This window comes from Numenius arquata, chromosome 5 (genome assembly GCF_964106895.1).
Source record: "Numenius arquata chromosome 5, bNumArq3.hap1.1, whole genome shotgun sequence".
In the NCBI taxonomy this organism is placed as follows: domain Eukaryota; kingdom Metazoa; phylum Chordata; class Aves; order Charadriiformes; family Scolopacidae; genus Numenius; species Numenius arquata.
Genome location: NC_133580.1, coordinates 48,050,117 through 48,066,656, shown reverse-complemented (window position 1 = coordinate 48,066,656; position 16,540 = coordinate 48,050,117). Strand labels below are relative to the sequence as shown.

The following is a 16,540-nucleotide window of genomic DNA, read 5'->3' as shown; positions in this document are numbered from 1 at the left end:
TGTAAATCTTTTTTTTTTCTTGAGGGAGTAAAGCCTTTTTAAAAAAAAAAAAAAAAAAAAAGAAGAAGAAAAAGATATCCTGGATCTCATCTGAAAAAAAAAAAAAACAACCCAAAACCATACCCCATGAGCACAAGCTTTTCCGAACCTGCAGGGAAATGGTTTCACATTTTCCTGTGGGTCAGCTCTTAAAAAAAAAAAAAAAGGAGAAGAAAAAAAAAACCTTATTCTGTGTGTGTGTATATATATAAATATCCTAATTTTTGTATAAAAAACCAAAAGATTCCTCCTTCAGGGTCAGGCCACCACGTGCTGCTGGTTTGGAAACCATAATGACCCAGTGACTGCTGGGATTTCAACCCCAGAAAAAAAAAAAAAAAAAGAAAAACAAAACAAAAAAGAAAACCAGAAAAACAAGAGTTTTTGCTTCCTGAAGGAAACATCCGTGAGTTTGGTGGCAGATTTTAGACCTGCCACAGGGGTTACTACCATGGATGCTTGTGATGGTCCTGCTGTCCCGACTTTTCCCTTCCAGGAGGGAGTGGTACCTGCGGGCTCCCAGCAGCCGAGGGATGCTGCTGCGTGGGGTTTTGGGGGCTCTGGCTGGAGAGGAAAGTGGCTCCACGCTGTCCGAGCTCTGTGTTCTTACCCGTTGTGTCCCTTCCCAAGTGCTGTCCTCACCCTTCCCTCTTCCTGGTCTGTAACAGCAGCAAAAGAGAAATTTTGGAGCCATCTCAAATTGACAACGTGCTGCAGGTTTTTGCCTCCATCCTTGGACCAGGAGACCTCCATCCCTAGGTGCTGGAGGAGTTTTCAGATTATTTCTCCTAGCATCTCAAGAGATCATAGAATCATAGAATGGTTTGAGTTGGAAAGGACTTTAAAGATCATCTGGTTCAACTCCCACTAGACCAGGTTGCTCAAAGCCCCATCCAGCCTGGTCTTGAACACCTCCAGGGATGGAGCATCAACAACTTCCCTGGACAACCTGTTCCAGTGTCTCACCACCCTCACACTAAAGAATTTCTTCCTAATATCTAATCTAAATCTCCCCTATTTCAGTTTAAAACTGTTACCCCTCGTCCTATCACTACATTCCCTGATAGAGAGTCCCTCCCCATCTCTCCTGCAGGCCCTCTTTAACTATCGAAAGGCCAGTATAAGGTCTCCGTGGAGCCTTGCCTCCTCTCTCCTCTCCTCTCCTCTCCTCTCCTCTCCTCTCCTCTCCTCTCCTCTCCTCTCCTCTCCTCTCCTCTCCTCTCCTCTCCTCTCCTCTCCTCTCCTCTCCTCTCCTCTCCTCTCCTCTCCTCTCCTCTCCTCTCCTCTCCTCTCCTCTCCTCTCCTCTCCTCTCCTCTCCTCTCCTCTCTCTCCTCTCCTCTCCTCTCCTCTCCTCTCCTCTCCTCTCCTCTCCTCTCCTCTCCTCTCCTCTCCTCTCCTCTCCTCTCCTCTCCTCTCCTCTCCTCTCCTCTCCTCTCCTCTCCTCTCCTCTCCTCTCCTCTCCTCTCCTCTCTCTCCTCTCCTCTCCTCTCCTCTCCTCTCCTCTCCTCTCCTCTCCTCTCCTCTCCTCTCCTCTCCTCTCCTCTCCTCTCCTCTCCTCTCCTCTCCTCTCCTCTCCTCTCCTCTCCTCTCCTCTCCTCTCCTCTCCTCTCCTCTCCTCTCCTCTCCTCTCCTCTCCTCTCCTCTCCTCTCCTCTCCTCTCCTCTCCTCTCCTCCTCTCTCTCCTCTCCTCTCCTCTCCTCTCCTCTCCTCTCCTCTCCTCTCCTCTCCTCTCCTCTCCTCTCCTCTCCTCTCCTCTCCTCTCCTCTCCTCTCCTCTCCTCTCCTCTCCTCTCCTCTCCTCTCCTCTCCTCTCCTCTCCTCTCCTCTCCTCTCCTCTCCTCTCCTCTCCTCTCCTCTCCTCTCCTCTCCTCTCCTCTCCTCTCCTCTCCTCTCCTCTCCTCTCCTCTCCTCTCCTCTCCTCTCTCTCCTCTCCTCTCCTCTCCTCTCCTCTCCTCTCCTCTCCTCTCCTCTCCTCTCCTCTCCTCTCCTCTCCTCTCCTCTCCTCTCCTCTCCTCTCCTCTCCTCTCCTCTCCTCTCCTCTCCTCTCCTCTCCTCTCCTCTCCTCTCCTCTCCTCTCCTCTCCTCTCCTCTCCTCTCCTCTCCTCTCCTCTCAACAACCCCAACTCTCTCAGTCTGTCCTCTCAGGGATGATGCTCCAGCCTCCTGACCATCTTCAGGGCCTCCTCTGGACTCGTTCCAACAGGTCCATGTCTGTCTTATGCTGGGTGCCCCAGAGCTGGACACAGTACTCCAGGTGGGGTCTCCCCAGAGCAGAGCAGAGGGGAAGAATCACCTCCCTTAACCTGCTGGCCACACTGCTTTTGATGCAGCCCAGGATATGATCAAAGATCTGTCCACAGACATGTTCAAAACTTGTGTGGTTGCTCCAAGCAGCCTATCTAACTTTGATGTTGGTCCTGCTCCATGCAGGAGGTTGGACTGGAGACCTTGGAGGTCCCTGCCAACAATGATTTTGTGTTCCTGCTTCTCAGGAAGGGTGTGCATGGTCCTAAACCTAAACCTGGGAAAGGTAGGAGCAGAGCTTGAACAATGTGCCCATCAGTGGGTGAGGGGGCCTGACCTCCTGCCAGAAATTAAATGTAACCAAGGTGACTTGCTCTTGGCTGCATGAGGCTCCATCAAAACAGCTCCAAATGCGAATCACAGAACCATGGCATAGTTTGGGATGGAAGGGGCCTTGGACAATCATATAGTTCCCACCTCCCTGCTATGGGCAGGCCACCAGATCAGGTTGCTCGAAGCCCCATTCAACCTGACCTTGAACACTTCCAATGATGGGACATCCACAACTTCTCTGGGGAACCTCTTCCACTGTCTCACCACCGTTGTCATAAAGAATTTCTTCCTTATGTCCAATCTCAGCCTACCCTCTTGCAGTTTAAAACCTCAAGAAGGTCCCCAGATGGTCACTGCTGAAGCATTCACAGGTTTTTAAAGCTGAGTGAGACCTTTCTCCAGCCTGGGGGATGCTCTTGCTGTCCCCCAGACAAGTTTAGGGGGTTTTCCTCTTTTCTTTTTTTTTTTCATTGGAGGCTCCATCATGGAGATGAATTTGGGTTATCAGAGAAAGAGGCAAAATAATGCAGATGTTTATCATTCTCTTCCCAGAAGAAAAATCTAAGGAAACCCTAATGCTGGGTTAATGCCAGAGCACAAGAAGAGTCCTTAGGGCCAAGAAAAGTCCTAAGGGTGAAGAAAAGTCCTGAAGACCCAAGGGTGCAGCACTTCTATATTAAAAATAATAGGTTAATATGGTTGATTTTAATATTTTTTTGTTGGTGGTATAAAGAGGTGTCTGATGAAATACCTTCCCTGTTCCTCCTGCAGTCAAGGGGACCATGTCCTGGTTAACTGGAGGACTCCATTCCCTGCTGCAGGCACTGGGAGAACCAGGGTCGGAGCAGAGGTTTCACCCCAAGGATTTGGCCGGGTACCCCAGGAGGTTATCAGAGGCACAGGGGGGTGGTAGGGCTTGGGGACGGTGACATCCCTGTCCAGCCAAGGGAAGAATCGGGGGACAGGGGGTTGAAATCTAGGAAATCATGGGAAAAGCCACCCCATGAGTTGGGGTATCTGAGTTTTCCAGCACAGCCTTTCATCCAGGGGGTGTGATTCAGTGGGGCACACAGGCAAAGGGACTCCCCCCTGGCAGCCCAAAACACCCCCCAAAAATGACCTCGCTGCTGCTGTTGTCCTCGCTCCATCACCTGGCACCCTGTCATGAACCCCAGCATCATCACTTCGTTAATGAACTTTGACTCCTGAATTTGGGGAAGCTTTTGCCCAAAGCTGTAAATCACGTTCGGAAAAAATGTCTGACCCCAAAAGAAACAGGGACCCTCTCGGGGTGGCAGGGGGAGGGGGGAGCCATGCTCACCCACCACAGATGCTCTCCCTGGGACACGGACCATCCCAAGTGGCTCCATCCCTCCACCCACCGGGCACTGGCTGCTCCCCGGTGGTACTAATGACATTTTTTCTCCTTTTTTCCTTCCTTTCCGGGATCGTTGTGGAGACAGAGGAATTTTGGGTTCTGGGGAGCTGCCCTGACCTTTCGCCGTGGCATCTGCCTCATCCTGCTGCCGCATCCCACTGCAAATAGCAGGGATGTGAGCAGCTGCTGGAGATAATCTGGGGATGGATCCTCTCAAAATCCCTTTCCCGGGCTCCGTCGCATCCCCAGAGCTGGGTTTTGGGATGCGTGGCTGTTGCCAGCGTCTGGCTCCGGTGTAGGGGCGATGAAGCTGAAGTGGGGGGAGAAATGGTGAAATTGGGGCCGGTGCTGGGTGGGGAAACTGAGGCACCGAGGGTTTGCTCCCCCCCTTCTCCCCCCCCTTCACCAAGAGCATCCCCGGTGGCTGCAAAGCAACTCCTGGGCGTGTTGGCCACCGGGCTGGGGACCATCTGAGCCAGAGAGGGGTCAGCAGGGCAGACACCCCCCCCCCCAAAAAAAAGAGGTGTCAGGGTGTTGTCCCGCAGTGCCAAGGGGATTTGTGGGGGGAAGGAGGCGTCAGGTGCTGGTACGAGGAGGCCGATGCCATCAGCAAGGTCACGGTCCCCGGTGGGAGCAGCAGCGGGGCCGACGTCACCGTCGCCCAGCCCTACAAATAGCGGTGACCAGCCTGGCCAGCCACCACGCCAGTCAGTCACCACCACCGACGACGTCCACCCGTCCAGGTGAGGCTGCCCCAGTGGTAGGGAGTGGGTGGGGGAGTTGGGGGGTGCTGGCAGCACGCGGGGACCCTGGGGCGGGTGGTTCTGCTCACCCCAAATCAGACCCTAACGGCATCCTGGGGTGTGCGTCCTCGCTGGACCCAAAGCCCAGCAGCACCCCAGGGTCTCATCTCCTCTGTATCTCCATCCCCAACCCACCTCAAAGAGCACCCATGGGTGTGCACCCCTCCAACACCTTCATCCTCAACCCCACCCCATGCAGCACCCCAGGGTGCTCATCCCCTCCAACACCTCCATCCCCAAATGGGACCCTGAGGTGCCCCTCTTTGCTGGACCCAACCCACCCAGGCAGCACCCATGGGTGCTCACCTCTCCAGCACCTCCACCCTCAAGCCCCCAGCATCCCCCTGGGGCACCCACTGGGGTGGGTGCTGGTGGGACAGGGACCCCTCTGCCCCCACAGCCCCCCCAGCCATGGCACCCCGCCGGTCCCTGCTGCTGCTGGCGCTGCTGCTGCTGGCCTCTGCCGTCCCTCGCTGCCCCGGCCAGCACTGGTCCCATGGCTGGTACCCGGGGGGCAAGAGGGACCTCGCTCCCCCTCCTGCCCTGCAGGTAGGGCCCCGCGCCTCCCCGGGTGATGACACTCCACCCCATGCCCCCCCGCCCGGGGTGATGCCCACCCGTGTCGTGTCCCCCTGCCCTGGGGCTACCCTCGTGCCCCAGTTTTTATACCCCGTCCCGGGGTGACGCCCCCCTGGGATTGTAACCCCCCCACCCCCAAGTAAAAGCCTCCTCCTCCCGGGGTTATTGCCCCCCCCGCCCCGACATTATTCCCCCCCTCGGGTTATACCCCCTCGTCGTTACCTCCCCCACCGAGACTCACACACACCCTGTATTAACCCCCTCCCCCGGATTATCCCCTCCCCGTGGTGATTATCCCCCCGAGTTACCCCTCCTCAGATTTATACCCCTCCCGAATTGTCTCCCCCCCGGGTTACCCTTCCCCAGATTATCCTCCCTGAATTTCCTTCCCCCCCCCCCCCCTCGGATTACCCCCCCTCCCGGTGGTTACCTTCCCCACCGAGTTCCCCCCTCCCCCGAAATTACAGCCCCCAAATTATACTCCCCCTGTGCTCATCTCCCCCACTGATTTACCCCTCACCTCGGATGTGTTCCCCCCGCCCCCAATTATACCCCCCTCGGGTTACCCTCCCCAGATCATCCTCCTTGGATTACCCGCCCCGCGGATTAACCCCCTCCACCCGGGTTTATTTCCTCCCCCCGTGCTCCCCGCCCCGGGGTTCCTGTCCCCCCCGGTTCCGTTTTCCCCACGGCGGCCGCTCTCCCGCAGGTCCCGGCCCGGCTCTGGCGCTGCCGCCCCCCGCCGTGCCCCCCCCAGCAGCCGCCGGCCCCGCGGCTGGAGGAGCCGCTGCTGGTGAGCGGGGACGGGGGAGACACGGGTGGGGGGACGCTGCGGGGGGAGACACGGCGGGGGGCGGCCCCGGCCCCGGCCCCCACCGACCCCGGCCCCGCTCCCGCAGGGGGCTTCGCCGCGCCGCCGGTGAGCGGTACCCACCGACCCCACGCGGGACCGCAACCGACCGACCCCACCCGCGACCGACCGGCGGGTCCCCGCGGGCAATAAAGGGGCTGCGGGAGGACCCTGTCCTGAGTGGTGGTGGCTGCCGGGGGCGTCTCGCCTGGAGGGTGTCCCGCGTGGGTGGCGTGTGTGTGCTGGGGGGTGGCGTGTCCCTGTGGGGGGGGGGGAGCTGTGTGCCGAGGGAGGGCTGTGTCTGGTGGGTGGGGGTGTCCGATGGCGGGGGGGGATGTGTCTCTGGGGGGACTAAGTCCCGTGGATGTCTTGAGCAGGGTGCTGTGGTCCGTGGGGGGCCGTGTCCTGTGTGATGGGGTGCCGTGTCCCTGGGAGGCGTCGTGTCCCACGGGGGGCTGTGTCCCGTGCGGGGAGCTCGTGTCCCGCGGGGGGCTGTGTCTCGGGTGGGGAGGGGCTTGTGCCGGGGGGGGGGGGGGGAGAGGGGGGACTGTGTTTCATGGGGGGCTCTGTCCTGGGGGGCGAAAGCGGAGGCGTGTTTCCTGTGTCTCGTGGGGCTGTGTCCTGTGGGGACGTTTCCAGTGGAGTGCCGTGTTCCACAGGTGTCTGTGTCCCCCCGTGGGGGTACTGTGTCCCGTGGGTGGCTTTATCCCGCGGGGGGACCGTGTCCCACGGAGTGCCGTGTCCTGTGGGCGGTGCCGTGTCCCATGGGTGTCTGTGTTCCCCTGGGGGGTGCCGTGTCCTGTGGGTGTCTGTGTTCCCCTGGGGGGTGCCGTGTGCCGCACTACATTTCCCATCCGGCCCCGCTCCGCGCGCCCTTTCCCATACTGCCTCGCGCGCGAGCGGCTCGGGAACGTCACATCCGGTCCGGCGGGCCGCCATGCTGCCGGCGCTGAGACGCTGCTGCCGGGGGCCGGCCCTGGCGGCCGCGCTGGGCCCCGCCGCCCGACCGGGACGCGGTCCCGGTCCCTGCCCCGGTCCCTTCCCCGCCTGGGGGCCGCAGCTGGTCCCGGCGCGGGGCCGTAAGACGCGGCACGACCCCCCCGCCAAGTCCAAGGCGTCGCGGCTGAAGGTGCCGCCGCCGGTCGACCCTGAGGAGCTGCTGGTGGTCACCGAGCGGTACCGGCAGCACCGGCTGGTCCTCGGCGCCCTCCGGTACCTGCCCGGGGGCTGGGGGGTGGGCGGGCGGGCGGGCGGGTTACGAGCCACGGGCATTGGGGCTGCTGTGGGGCGGGAGGCTGGGGCTGCTGTGGGGCGGGAGGCTGGGCATAGGGCTGTGGGGCAGAGGAAGGTCGGGGGGCTAGCTGTGGCTCTGGGTATGGGGCTGCTGTTAGGCAGGAGGCTGTGTGTGGGACTGCTGTGGGGCAGGGGGCTGGGTGTGGGGCTGCTGTTGGGCTTGTGGCCGTTTAGGGAGGGCTGCTGTGGGGCAGAGGTAGGTTGTGGGGTTGTGGTGCTGCTGTGAGGGAAAGGGCTGGCTGTGGCGCGGGTGGCTGGTTATGGGGCTGTGGGGCAGGGGAAGGTTGGGGAGTCTGGGGCCACTTTGGAGCAGGGGCAGCTAGATTCCACGTTGCTGTGGGGTAGGGAAGAGCCAGGGTGATGGAGCTGGGGTGGCTGTGGGGCAGGGGAAGGTTGGGGTGGTGGGGCTTTCTCTGCTACGGGGCAGGCTTGGGACCACCCTGCTGGGCACCAAGCCCCAGGCAGCAGCTCAGCAGCCTCTCCTTCTGGCAGGGCCGAGTTCAGGGCTGAGGTGCTGCAGAAGAAGCGGGAGGCACTGCTGTCCCAGGAGGACTCGGCAGAGCTGATAGAGGAGCACCGGCGCCTGATGGCCTGGAACGAGGCGGAGAACGCCCGGCAGCAGGCTCGCAGGTCAGCCTGGCCCCACGCGAAGCCAGGGGGTCACTTCCCCTCATGGGTTTGACTTTTGCTTGTGCACAACTAAATTCAACACATGGGTTGGTTAGGCTCAGGCTTAATTTTTACAAAGACACTTGACCTAAATTTTCACCTTTTTTAAATAAATCCGCATACGCAGCGATCATGTTTCCTGTGCCTCTCACTGCTGAGAGGTAAGGTACTGTGCTCTGGACAGCCTCCTGCTCTTCTGCAGAGGTGGGTGTCATTGGGAGGATAAGTTTCTCCACGTTCCCTCCTGTACCACTCCCAGGGAGCCGTCCTCTGGTCAGGCATGGGAGATGTGTTGATGCTTCCAAGAAAGTCAGCATCTGCTGAATCTCGAAAGCAGGAGAGGGTTAAAGTTCTGTCCCCACTGGCTGTCCCTTGGCCCATCACAAAGCACGTGAGCTTCCCCATACAAGTCCTGTTGGTAGAATCACATGCTCTGATTTGGAGCTTCTGGAGCCAGACTCTGCTGGGTCTCAGGTCAGCGTCACACCCGTCAACACTGGTCTGTTTAAAAGCCGTGGTATTAAGGTTTTGCATTATTTTTTTTCTCACAGGAGGAAGGAAATTCTCCTCCCTCCCCACACTGGGGACAGCACAAGCTCTCTTCCCCCGTGTGGCTGCTGTGCTCCTTCCCCTTTGTTCTGGTAGAGTCAAATTTGGCATCTTTGCATCCTGATTAGAGTGTCTCAGCAAAGTGCCACCCTGCAGGCCGTGAGCATTCACCAAAGCCTTGTTGTTTTCTTTTTTCTTCCATATGGCAGAGAGGAAAGAATTAGGAAAGAAGAGGAAGAACGGAAGAGGCAGAAGTTACAGGCTGCAGAGAACAGGGCCCAGATAATGGAGGCTTTCCTGAAGGAGAAGGAGAAGGAGATTCTCCAGCTGCAGGTAAGAGCATGTGGTGCCTGCTGAGGAGAACACTGCCAGCGGTTCCTGTGAGGGGATTGACAGCAGCCCGTGGGAGCAATATGGAAGCCGTGGGCTTATTTTCCAGAGATTTTTATGTCAGTAGCTGGGAACACAAGTGTTGGCGCTTTCCAGGAGTGTTGACAGTGTGTGGATGGGATAGAGGTTGAGTGAGAGCTCTGAAAACAGGGTGGAATAATTCTAAGTGAGAGAATAAAGGTTTCCTCATTCTGAACTTGGCTCCTGTTGAGATCCTGGCGATGCTGGTGGCATCTTGGAGTCTCTCAGAGATCCATGAGCTCTGCAGGCACCAGCAGCTTGTGCGCTGCCTGTAGTGCCCCATCTGGTAACGTGCGTTAAGAGCTGGTACTTGTCCTTTGTTCAGGAGGAAGCCAAAACGTTCATCACCCCCGAGAACCTGGACGCGCGGATTGAGGAGTGCCTGGACAACCCTCGCAACTACAACTTCGCCATCGACAAGGACGGGCGGATTGTCAAACGGACAGTGTTGTCTTAGCGGCCCTGGCCTGGGACAGGGGGTGTAGCCTGGCTTCTGTACAAAGGCTCCACTTACGAGCCCGTTTCTTCCTTCTAATGTATAAATCGACCACAGAATTGTTGAAGAAAGCCTGGGGTCTGGCTGTGGTTCTTCTGGAGGGTTAACGCCCGCAGGAGGGAGGGTGAGGGAGAAACTTGGGCTTGCAATAAGCAGCAGAGGCAGCAGCAGTCTGTCTTAGCCCTGCGAGGTGGCAGAGAAGCTGCCTGAGAAGCTGCTGGTGTTCGTATTCCTGTCACTCTCACTCTGCAATCCCACTTCCCACATATTTGGATCCCTCCTGCATTCACGCGAAGTGTGTAGGGGGGAAGAGCGGGAACGGTCTCGAGGCAGATCCTGGCTCTGAGCTCCCCCGTGTAGCCCCAGCACTGTTAAGTTGACCCCCCTAGATGCTTTTGAAAGAAAATGAGGTTGGAATGGCTTTTGTAGGAAACACCAACCCCTCGCTCTTTGCTGTTGGGGGAAAGAATTGGTTGTTTCTCTGGCTTCTGCTGTGGTAGAAGGACCTGTTCATCCTTTAAACCCTCCTCTGCACATCTGTTGGTGTGGCTAAATTAAAAAAGTGCAGAGGATGGCTAAGTGATACTGGCTTCTATGTGTCTCCTTTTCTCTTCCCCGTCTTCAGCCTTACTTTACTCATAGCCTGGGGCTTAAGTTGTAGATAATCCTGTAATTACTCTGGGTCCTCTTTGGTGTTTCTGCCTTATTGTGGTCTTGCAGACTGAGCTGTACTCTCAGTTTTGCTCCAAAACCACTGGTTTTGGGCTACCTGACACCAGGCTGGAGTTGCTGCAGTGCAGCCAGAGCCCAGGCAGACGGAGTGCAGGTCCCTCTGCCCTCCCTCACTCGGATAAAACACCATCTGCAGGAATTGATCTTAAATTCTTGCTTTTTATATTACACTTTCCTAAAAATGGCTTTTTCTCTCCAGCCAGCCCTCCCAAGTCTGTGCCTAAACCAGGCAAGCAAACGAAAAACACAGGCTTTTTTTTTTTTCTGTACAAGTTTTATTTCTAATTAAGATCATCACTGAAATCTGAGTCACAGACCTTGGCTCGTCTGTTCTCAGCCTGGTGCTGGTACGACTCGATAGATAAGGGATCCTGCAGGTTCTTCTCTCCGGGGTGGTCTATGCAATCAGCATCTCTTGGTCACAGGATGAATCGAGCACGCAGCCCTCTGCGTGGGGAGAGAAAGGGGGGAGCACAGGGTAAAATGAGATGGCACAAACAAGCCCTCAGAGACTCCCTGGCACTGTTTTTTAATAACAGTGAGCGAGGATTTGCGTCCTGTAGCTCTCCAGGATTTGTAGCAGGATCTCTGTTAGCGTCTAGCTTGGGGGACAGGCAGGGATTTTTGGAAAACCATAACGGAAGCAGGAGGGGGCACGCGCTGCCATGCACCGCAGGACTCCTGCCGCTTGCTCAGCCCCCTGAATGTGGTTGCTGTCTGCTTTGCCCCTTCCCCGAAACCTCGTGGTCTGTTACCACCTTCCCTGGGGTCAGGATCAAGCCTGAGTGGGGTGGCCCTGGCTGTTGGGAGATGGATGGACAGACAGACGGGACAAAGATGATTGTATGGGTAACATCCCCTCTCCCACTTTGATATCGTAACCTCTGGTGTGCGAGCTCCCCCGTGATGCGGGTCCCAGAAGGGAGGTGGACCCGGTGCTGCCCTCACCGCTGCTGCAGCAGATGCTGGGGGCTGCACAGCTGCCTCCGCTGCCGCCGCAGGGTTTGTGTCCCGACTCGCAGGGCGTTGGCAAGAAGTTTTCCTCCTGGCACCGCAGGGTTTCCGAGGTGCCGATGTAACAACCCAGCTCTTCTCCGCAGCAGATGTTGGGGCCAAAGCAGCGTCCCTTGTTCCTGGGACCACAGGGCATGCACTGCTTGGGGAAAGGGGGGGAAAAAGGTGGGGGAGAGGTGAAAGCATCTGGGGTCAGGTTGAGCCTTATCCCCCTGTCCTTTCCTCCCTCCTGCCCACATCTTCCCTGTAGGACCCCTGGGAAGGCTTGGGGGAGGTAGGGAGAAGAAAAGGGGGAGGTTAGGAGGTCTCCAGCTCGCCGGGACTTACCTTCCTGATCTCCATGTCCAGGATGGCGCGTTTGCCCCCGATGGGGCAGTTCTGGATGTAGCAAGCGGAGGAGAGAGCCAGGAGCCCCAGGAGGCAGATGGCAAGCGCCTTGCAGGGCATGGCTGCGGGGTCGGGAAGGTTTTCGGCTTCTCATCCCACCGAGCGGTGGTGTATATATAGTGCCGACTCCTACTTACAGATGCCGTCACTGGCGTCACCTATTTCCCTTAAAAATCACAAGGCATTGCTTTCCACACCGGAGGGCTCTGCTAATAGTCAGAGGTCGAGGACGTGAGGTCAAGGCCAAGGTGTTGGTTTTCTCCTTGGTGATGACTCCAACCGTGGCGGGGGAAACGTGCGGAGGCTGCGGATGCTGTTTGGGGCTTGAGTCCCTTCCCTGCCAACCCCTTGGAGCTGCTGAGATGTGGCTTGTCACTCCATGTCCAGTTTGGGACCCCTTTGGCATGGGTTGGGTAGGGCTGAAAGAATGCATCTCCGTAGCCTGGTGGGATACATCTGCCACCCAGGAGTGGAGTGAGAGGGACATTGTGTTTCCCTTGGCTTCAAATCGCTTCTGGTGAGGAGAAACCAAACCCGTATCCTCTTCTGGGATCATGTGTGGAATCTGGGGTGGGAAATGTGGTGTTGGTCCTTTTCACCCATCTCTGCCTGGCTTGGGGGATGCTCAACGCTGGGCTTGTCTTGCTCTGGGATGGTGGTGACCCTGAGCCCGTCCCTGCATGCTTTGATCTAACAGCACCAGGGCAGCCTGCAAACATCAAACTTCATCAGCAAAGGCCCGAAACACCAAATTTCCCTTTTGTTTCTGCCCTGGAGCTGCACACGGGGCTTGGATGTGATGCTCTGGACCACGTCGTCAGCAGAGGAAGGACCCCCAGGAGAAACAGCAGTGAGGATGGGGCTGAAGTCTGATGCAATCACACAAGGTCCTGCTCACCCCAGCCCTTCACCTTCGTTACCGCAATTAAGAGCTTCCCTCCTTGAATAAATTCCTCTGCTGCAGACAAATCTTACATCTATCAAGACCATTAACTTGGTCCCTCCCCAAGCCGGCTTAATTGGGAATTACGCAGCCCAAAGCCTGGGAGCCATGACCTCTTCTTGTCCCCTCTGGCTTGCTTTGAAATCTGCCACTTAGTGTGGCTGTGGTGACCGGTGGCAAGGGCAGACAGGTCCTCGTCACTTGCCTGGGGTCAGGCAGCCGATGAATCCTGGTCCCTGGGGACAAGCCGGGCACTGGGGTCCATGTTAATGGGTTGGAAATGGGGCTCAGCATCTGCTGGGTGGTGTCCCAGCAGCTCTGCCCTGGCTGCCGTCCTGCTGCAGCACTGGGGGGGGGGGGGGTAGAAATCGCCATCCCAGAGCCCCTGAAGCCGGTCTGGGGGTGCCCGGACCCCCATGGGCAGGGTTGGGATGCGTCTTGGGCAGACAAGTGCGGGGAAAAAACCACCCAATTGCTGCAGGAGATATTGGGGTTTGCACCCTGCACCCCGAGACAGGCTGAGTGCCAGGGTGGGCTTCAACAGCCCAATTTCTTTATCTCACAATTAGGGGTCACCCATCTATGCTTTCCCAATGATTTCGGGGTGATTTTGGGTCTCCCACCTCCCCAGGGCTGGAATAAGATGCTCATCGCATAAACTGGGTGCTGGATTAATCCTGCACGCCCTCGAGGTGCAGGGACCTGACGTGGGCAGGATGGAGCCCACTGGCGTGGAGGAGCTCCACCTCCCCGGAGGTGCCACCTCCCTCAGGGACATTATAAAGGATGGGCTGTCCCCCGCCCTGTGGCCAGATCCCAGCCCAGAGAGAGCCCGGAGCAGGGACCCCGCCAGGGTAAGAGACGTGGGAGAGGGTAAGAGGGTTGGGATAACGGTACCCCAAATTTGGGGTGGGTGTATGATGTGGAATAAGCGGCGGGCTGATCCTGCCCATTGGTGTCTGGTGGGGACCAATTTGACAAGCAATGGTGGGGGGAAGATGAGACCAGCCGGGAGGTTGTATGAAGATGGGAACCCAAACCTTTCTGCTCTTGGGGTTTTTTTTGGGGTGGTTTTCCTTACTTTTTATCATTTTTAGTAGATGTGTCTTGAAGCCACCTGCCGTCCCTGGTCCTGAAGGCAACAGGGCCCCGAGTCTGCCTCAAAGAGGGGTCTTGGCCAAGAGGTAACACGATGGTGGCACCTCCTGGGGTGTGATGCCCCAAACTCCAGGGGCTGGGGGTGCTGGGAGGTTCGGCACCCCCAGGTGCTGCTGGGGCTCCTGGGGTGGGACCCAACAGCCAGACCCCGAAGGCCGGCTCAGCCTGGGCTTCTTTCCCTTAGAGCTGCAAGGACGGGGACAAATCCTGCACCCAGCCCAGAAAAACCGCTGCAGATGGGAGCCGGACCACACGGGGCTGGATGGAGATTTGGGGGCAAAAAATGGAGGATGAATACCCAACAACACCCAAACTCCCACCCCACCATCCTCGAGCACTGGACAGGTCCCCCAGAGCCCCCCATAACCCGTCCCCAGCACCCCGGACGAAGCCACCACAGTGCACGAGGACTTTTATTGGGTCTCGTATTTACAAGGCTGGGGTGGGGGGATCAGTGATGGTGCAGGGGATGTCCTGGACCCCAGCTCAGAGGAGGGGATGCTTGCCCTGCTGCTGCCGGTTTGCCAAGTGCATCAGCTTGAGGAGCAGGTCTCCAGCTGAGCCGTCCAGCACCGTCAGGTTCTTCTCTGCCGCCTCCTGAGCCCCATCGCTGCCCTCCTCCAGGCAGTCGGCATCCATCGCACAGGTTTCTTCAACAGAAAGCAAAACGTCACAATGGGATGGGTTGTTTAGGACCATGAGTGTTTTACTTTTAGGTGGGAAAGGGGTTGGTGACAGCCAGGGGTGCCTGCACAGATCGTGCTCCTGCTGCATCCCTCCCGTTTACCAGGGAGCAGGGCTGGCTAGGATTTTTCTGGCACATCAGAGAGGCTGCGTGTGCCTGCCTGGGAAATATCTCATGGTGGTAGCTGGAGAAGGAGCTCTGAACCCAATCCTTATCATAGAATCATAGAATGGGTTGGGTTGGAAGGGACCTTTAAAGGTCACTGCAATGAGCAGGGACATCTTCAACTAGATCAGGTTGCTCAGAGCCTCATCAAACCTGACCTTGAATGTTTCTAGGGATGGGCCATCTACCATCTCTCTGGGCAACCTGTTCCAGTGTCTCACCACCCTGATTGTCGGTGAGACTGTCTAGTCTGAATCCCACTACCCCAAAATTATCCCAAAACAGGGACAACACTGTTGCTACTCTGTGCCTCAGTTTCCCCTTTGGAAGGTGGGGTCTAACTGGAGGACTGACCCATGCCATTGCCATTACCATCCCCCCGTGGTCCCAAGCCACCCCAAACTCTCTTCTGGACCCCCATCCTGCTGATCCCCGATACCCCTCTTATTACCGGCAGTGCAGCAGATACCAGGTGCAGCGCAGCGGCCACTGGAGCCGCAGGGCTGCCCGCCGGCCTGGCAGGGTGAAGGCAGGTAGTCTTCCTCGGCGCAGCGCCGCGTCTCGGCCGTGCCCAGGTAACAGCCCAGCTCGGTGCCGCAGCAGATGCCGGGGCCAAAGCAGTTGCCTCTGTTCCCGGGGCCACAGGGCATGCACTGGGGGAAGGAGACACTTGAGTCCCCCATACCCCAAAAACAAAGGGGGGGATACACCCTGCTTGCACCCCCTTGTAGTCAAAAACAGCCACCGCCCCCATGCTTTGCCAGCCGTTGGGGTGACCCATCTTGTCCCTGCCACCAGCAGTGTGGCCTCCTGCTGTGGCACTGGCCCCACTTTGGGGGCTTCCTGCTGCCCCCTGTGTCCTCCCCATCTCTGCTCCATGGGGGTGCCCTGTACCCCTGTGCGGATGCTCGGTTATGGCTGAGCCCAGTCCCCTCCTTGAGGTGACAACAGCATTTTGGGGGTGTGTGTGTTCACTCATTCCTCCGCCACTACCCCACCATGTGCCCTTGGGCATGTCCCCCAGCCTTCCCCCAAAATGGGGTGCTCTGCGCTGCTTGGGGGACCGTGGCATAGCCAAGGGTGCCCACAGGTGATGGGGAGCCTCTGTACCCCATGGAGCTGCTACATCCCCCACCAAAGCTCCGTCCCATCCCCCCAAGTCCCCGTCCCATCCGTACCTGTCGGAGAGCTGTGTCGGCCAGGGCCCGCTTGCCGCCCCGGGGGCAGTTCTGGATGTAGCAGGCGGAGGACAAGGCGAGGAGGCAGAGGAAGGAGAGGGGCAGCGAAGGCTCTGCCATGGCGGAGGGTGCCTGCAGCGGTGCCACACGTGTCAGGGGAAGCCACCCGCCCTGCCGCTCGCTTTGCATCTGGCCCCGTGCTGCGCCAGCCGCTATTTATGCTGCTGTCACCCCTTCCCAGGGGGGAGGAGGAGGAGGAGGAAGAAGAAGAAGAGGGCTGGGTTGGGTTTTTTTGTTGTTTTTTTTTTTCCTGTCTCTTTTTTTTCCCCCTAAATCGCATCCAAGTGAATCTGTAATTGAGGTGATTCAGTGCAGGAGCACAAGCAGCAGCACTCAGGGCTGGTGAATCCCCCCCCTCGCCAAACCATGGCTGCTCTGAGGAGCACAGGCCACCCCAGGGATGGCCAGCTCCTGGGGAGTGGTTCTGGATGGGAGTGTGTGTGTGTGTGGGGGGGTTTGGGGAAGGGTGCTCAGTCAGAAGGTGCTGGTATGGGAGGATGCTGGCTGGGGAGGGATGTGAGATTGGGAAGAGATGCTCATTCAGAAGCTGCTGTTTCAGAGAGGGCTGTTTTGG

At 58.0% G+C, this 16,540-nt stretch overlaps 4 protein-coding genes across 4 annotated transcripts in view; 2 read left to right on the top strand and 2 right to left on the bottom strand.

The window, feature by feature from the left end:
• The window catches only part of PTPRA (protein tyrosine phosphatase receptor type A), a 74,117-nt gene extending 69,446 nt beyond the window's left edge, over positions 1 to 4,671 (top strand). The window contains exon 22 of the mRNA XM_074147610.1: positions 4,540 to 4,671. Within this exon, the coding sequence (XP_074003711.1) occupies positions 4,540 to 4,671 (132 nt within the window). The remainder of the gene's footprint in view (positions 1 to 4,539) is intronic.
• A 2,477-nt stretch (positions 4,672 to 7,148) lies between these two features.
• MRPS26 (mitochondrial ribosomal protein S26) lies at positions 7,149 to 10,226 on the top strand. The gene is made up of 4 exons (XM_074147837.1): positions 7,149 to 7,438; positions 8,012 to 8,149; positions 8,947 to 9,070; positions 9,474 to 10,226. Exons 1-4 carry the CDS (start codon positions 7,164 to 7,166, stop codon positions 9,603 to 9,605), a joined length of 669 nt encoding a protein of 222 aa, XP_074003938.1. The 5' UTR covers positions 7,149 to 7,163; the 3' UTR covers positions 9,606 to 10,226.
• A 547-nt stretch (positions 10,227 to 10,773) lies between these two features.
• LOC141464911 (neurophysin 1-like) lies at positions 10,774 to 11,837 on the bottom strand. Its single transcript, XM_074148071.1, has 3 exons — positions 11,718 to 11,837; positions 11,325 to 11,529; positions 10,774 to 10,823 (listed from the first exon to the last, which is right to left on the bottom strand). Exons 1-3 carry the CDS (start codon positions 11,835 to 11,837, stop codon positions 10,774 to 10,776), a joined length of 375 nt encoding a protein of 124 aa, XP_074004172.1.
• A 2,527-nt stretch (positions 11,838 to 14,364) lies between these two features.
• On the bottom strand, positions 14,365 to 16,095 carry LOC141464912 (vasotocin-neurophysin VT). The gene is made up of 3 exons (XM_074148072.1): positions 15,907 to 16,095; positions 15,180 to 15,381; positions 14,365 to 14,528 (listed from the first exon to the last, which is right to left on the bottom strand). Exons 1-3 carry the CDS (start codon positions 16,093 to 16,095, stop codon positions 14,365 to 14,367), a joined length of 555 nt encoding a protein of 184 aa, XP_074004173.1.
• Positions 16,096 to 16,540: the final 445 nt, after the last annotated feature.

Coding starts and splice junctions, on each gene's coding strand:
- MRPS26 (XM_074147837.1), top strand. CDS start 7,164: ATGCTGCCGGCGCTGAGACGCTGCTGCCGGGGGCCGGCCCTGGCGGCC. Junction 7,439..8,011: donor CTGGTCCTCGGCGCCCTCCG/GTACCTGCCCGG, acceptor TCCTTCTGGCAG/GGCCGAGTTCAGGGCTGAGG. Junction 9,071..9,473: donor AGGAGATTCTCCAGCTGCAG/GTAAGAGCATGT, acceptor TCCTTTGTTCAG/GAGGAAGCCAAAACGTTCAT.
- LOC141464911 (XM_074148071.1), bottom strand. CDS start 11,837: ATGCCCTGCAAGGCGCTTGCCATCTGCCTCCTGGGGCTCCTGGCTCTC. Junction 11,530..11,717: donor TGGACATGGAGATCAGGAAG/GTAAGTCCCGGC, acceptor TTCCCCAAGCAG/TGCATGCCCTGTGGTCCCAG. Junction 10,824..11,324: donor CAGCATCTGCTGCAGCAGCG/GTGAGGGCAGCA, acceptor CTCCCCACGCAG/AGGGCTGCGTGCTCGATTCA.
- LOC141464912 (XM_074148072.1), bottom strand. CDS start 16,095: ATGCAAAGCGAGCGGCAGGGCGGGTGGCTTCCCCTGACACGTGTGGCA. Junction 15,382..15,906: donor CCGACACAGCTCTCCGACAG/GTACGGATGGGA, acceptor TCCTTCCCCCAG/TGCATGCCCTGTGGCCCCGG. Junction 14,529..15,179: donor TGGTATCTGCTGCACTGCCG/GTAATAAGAGGG, acceptor TTTCTGTTGAAG/AAACCTGTGCGATGGATGCC.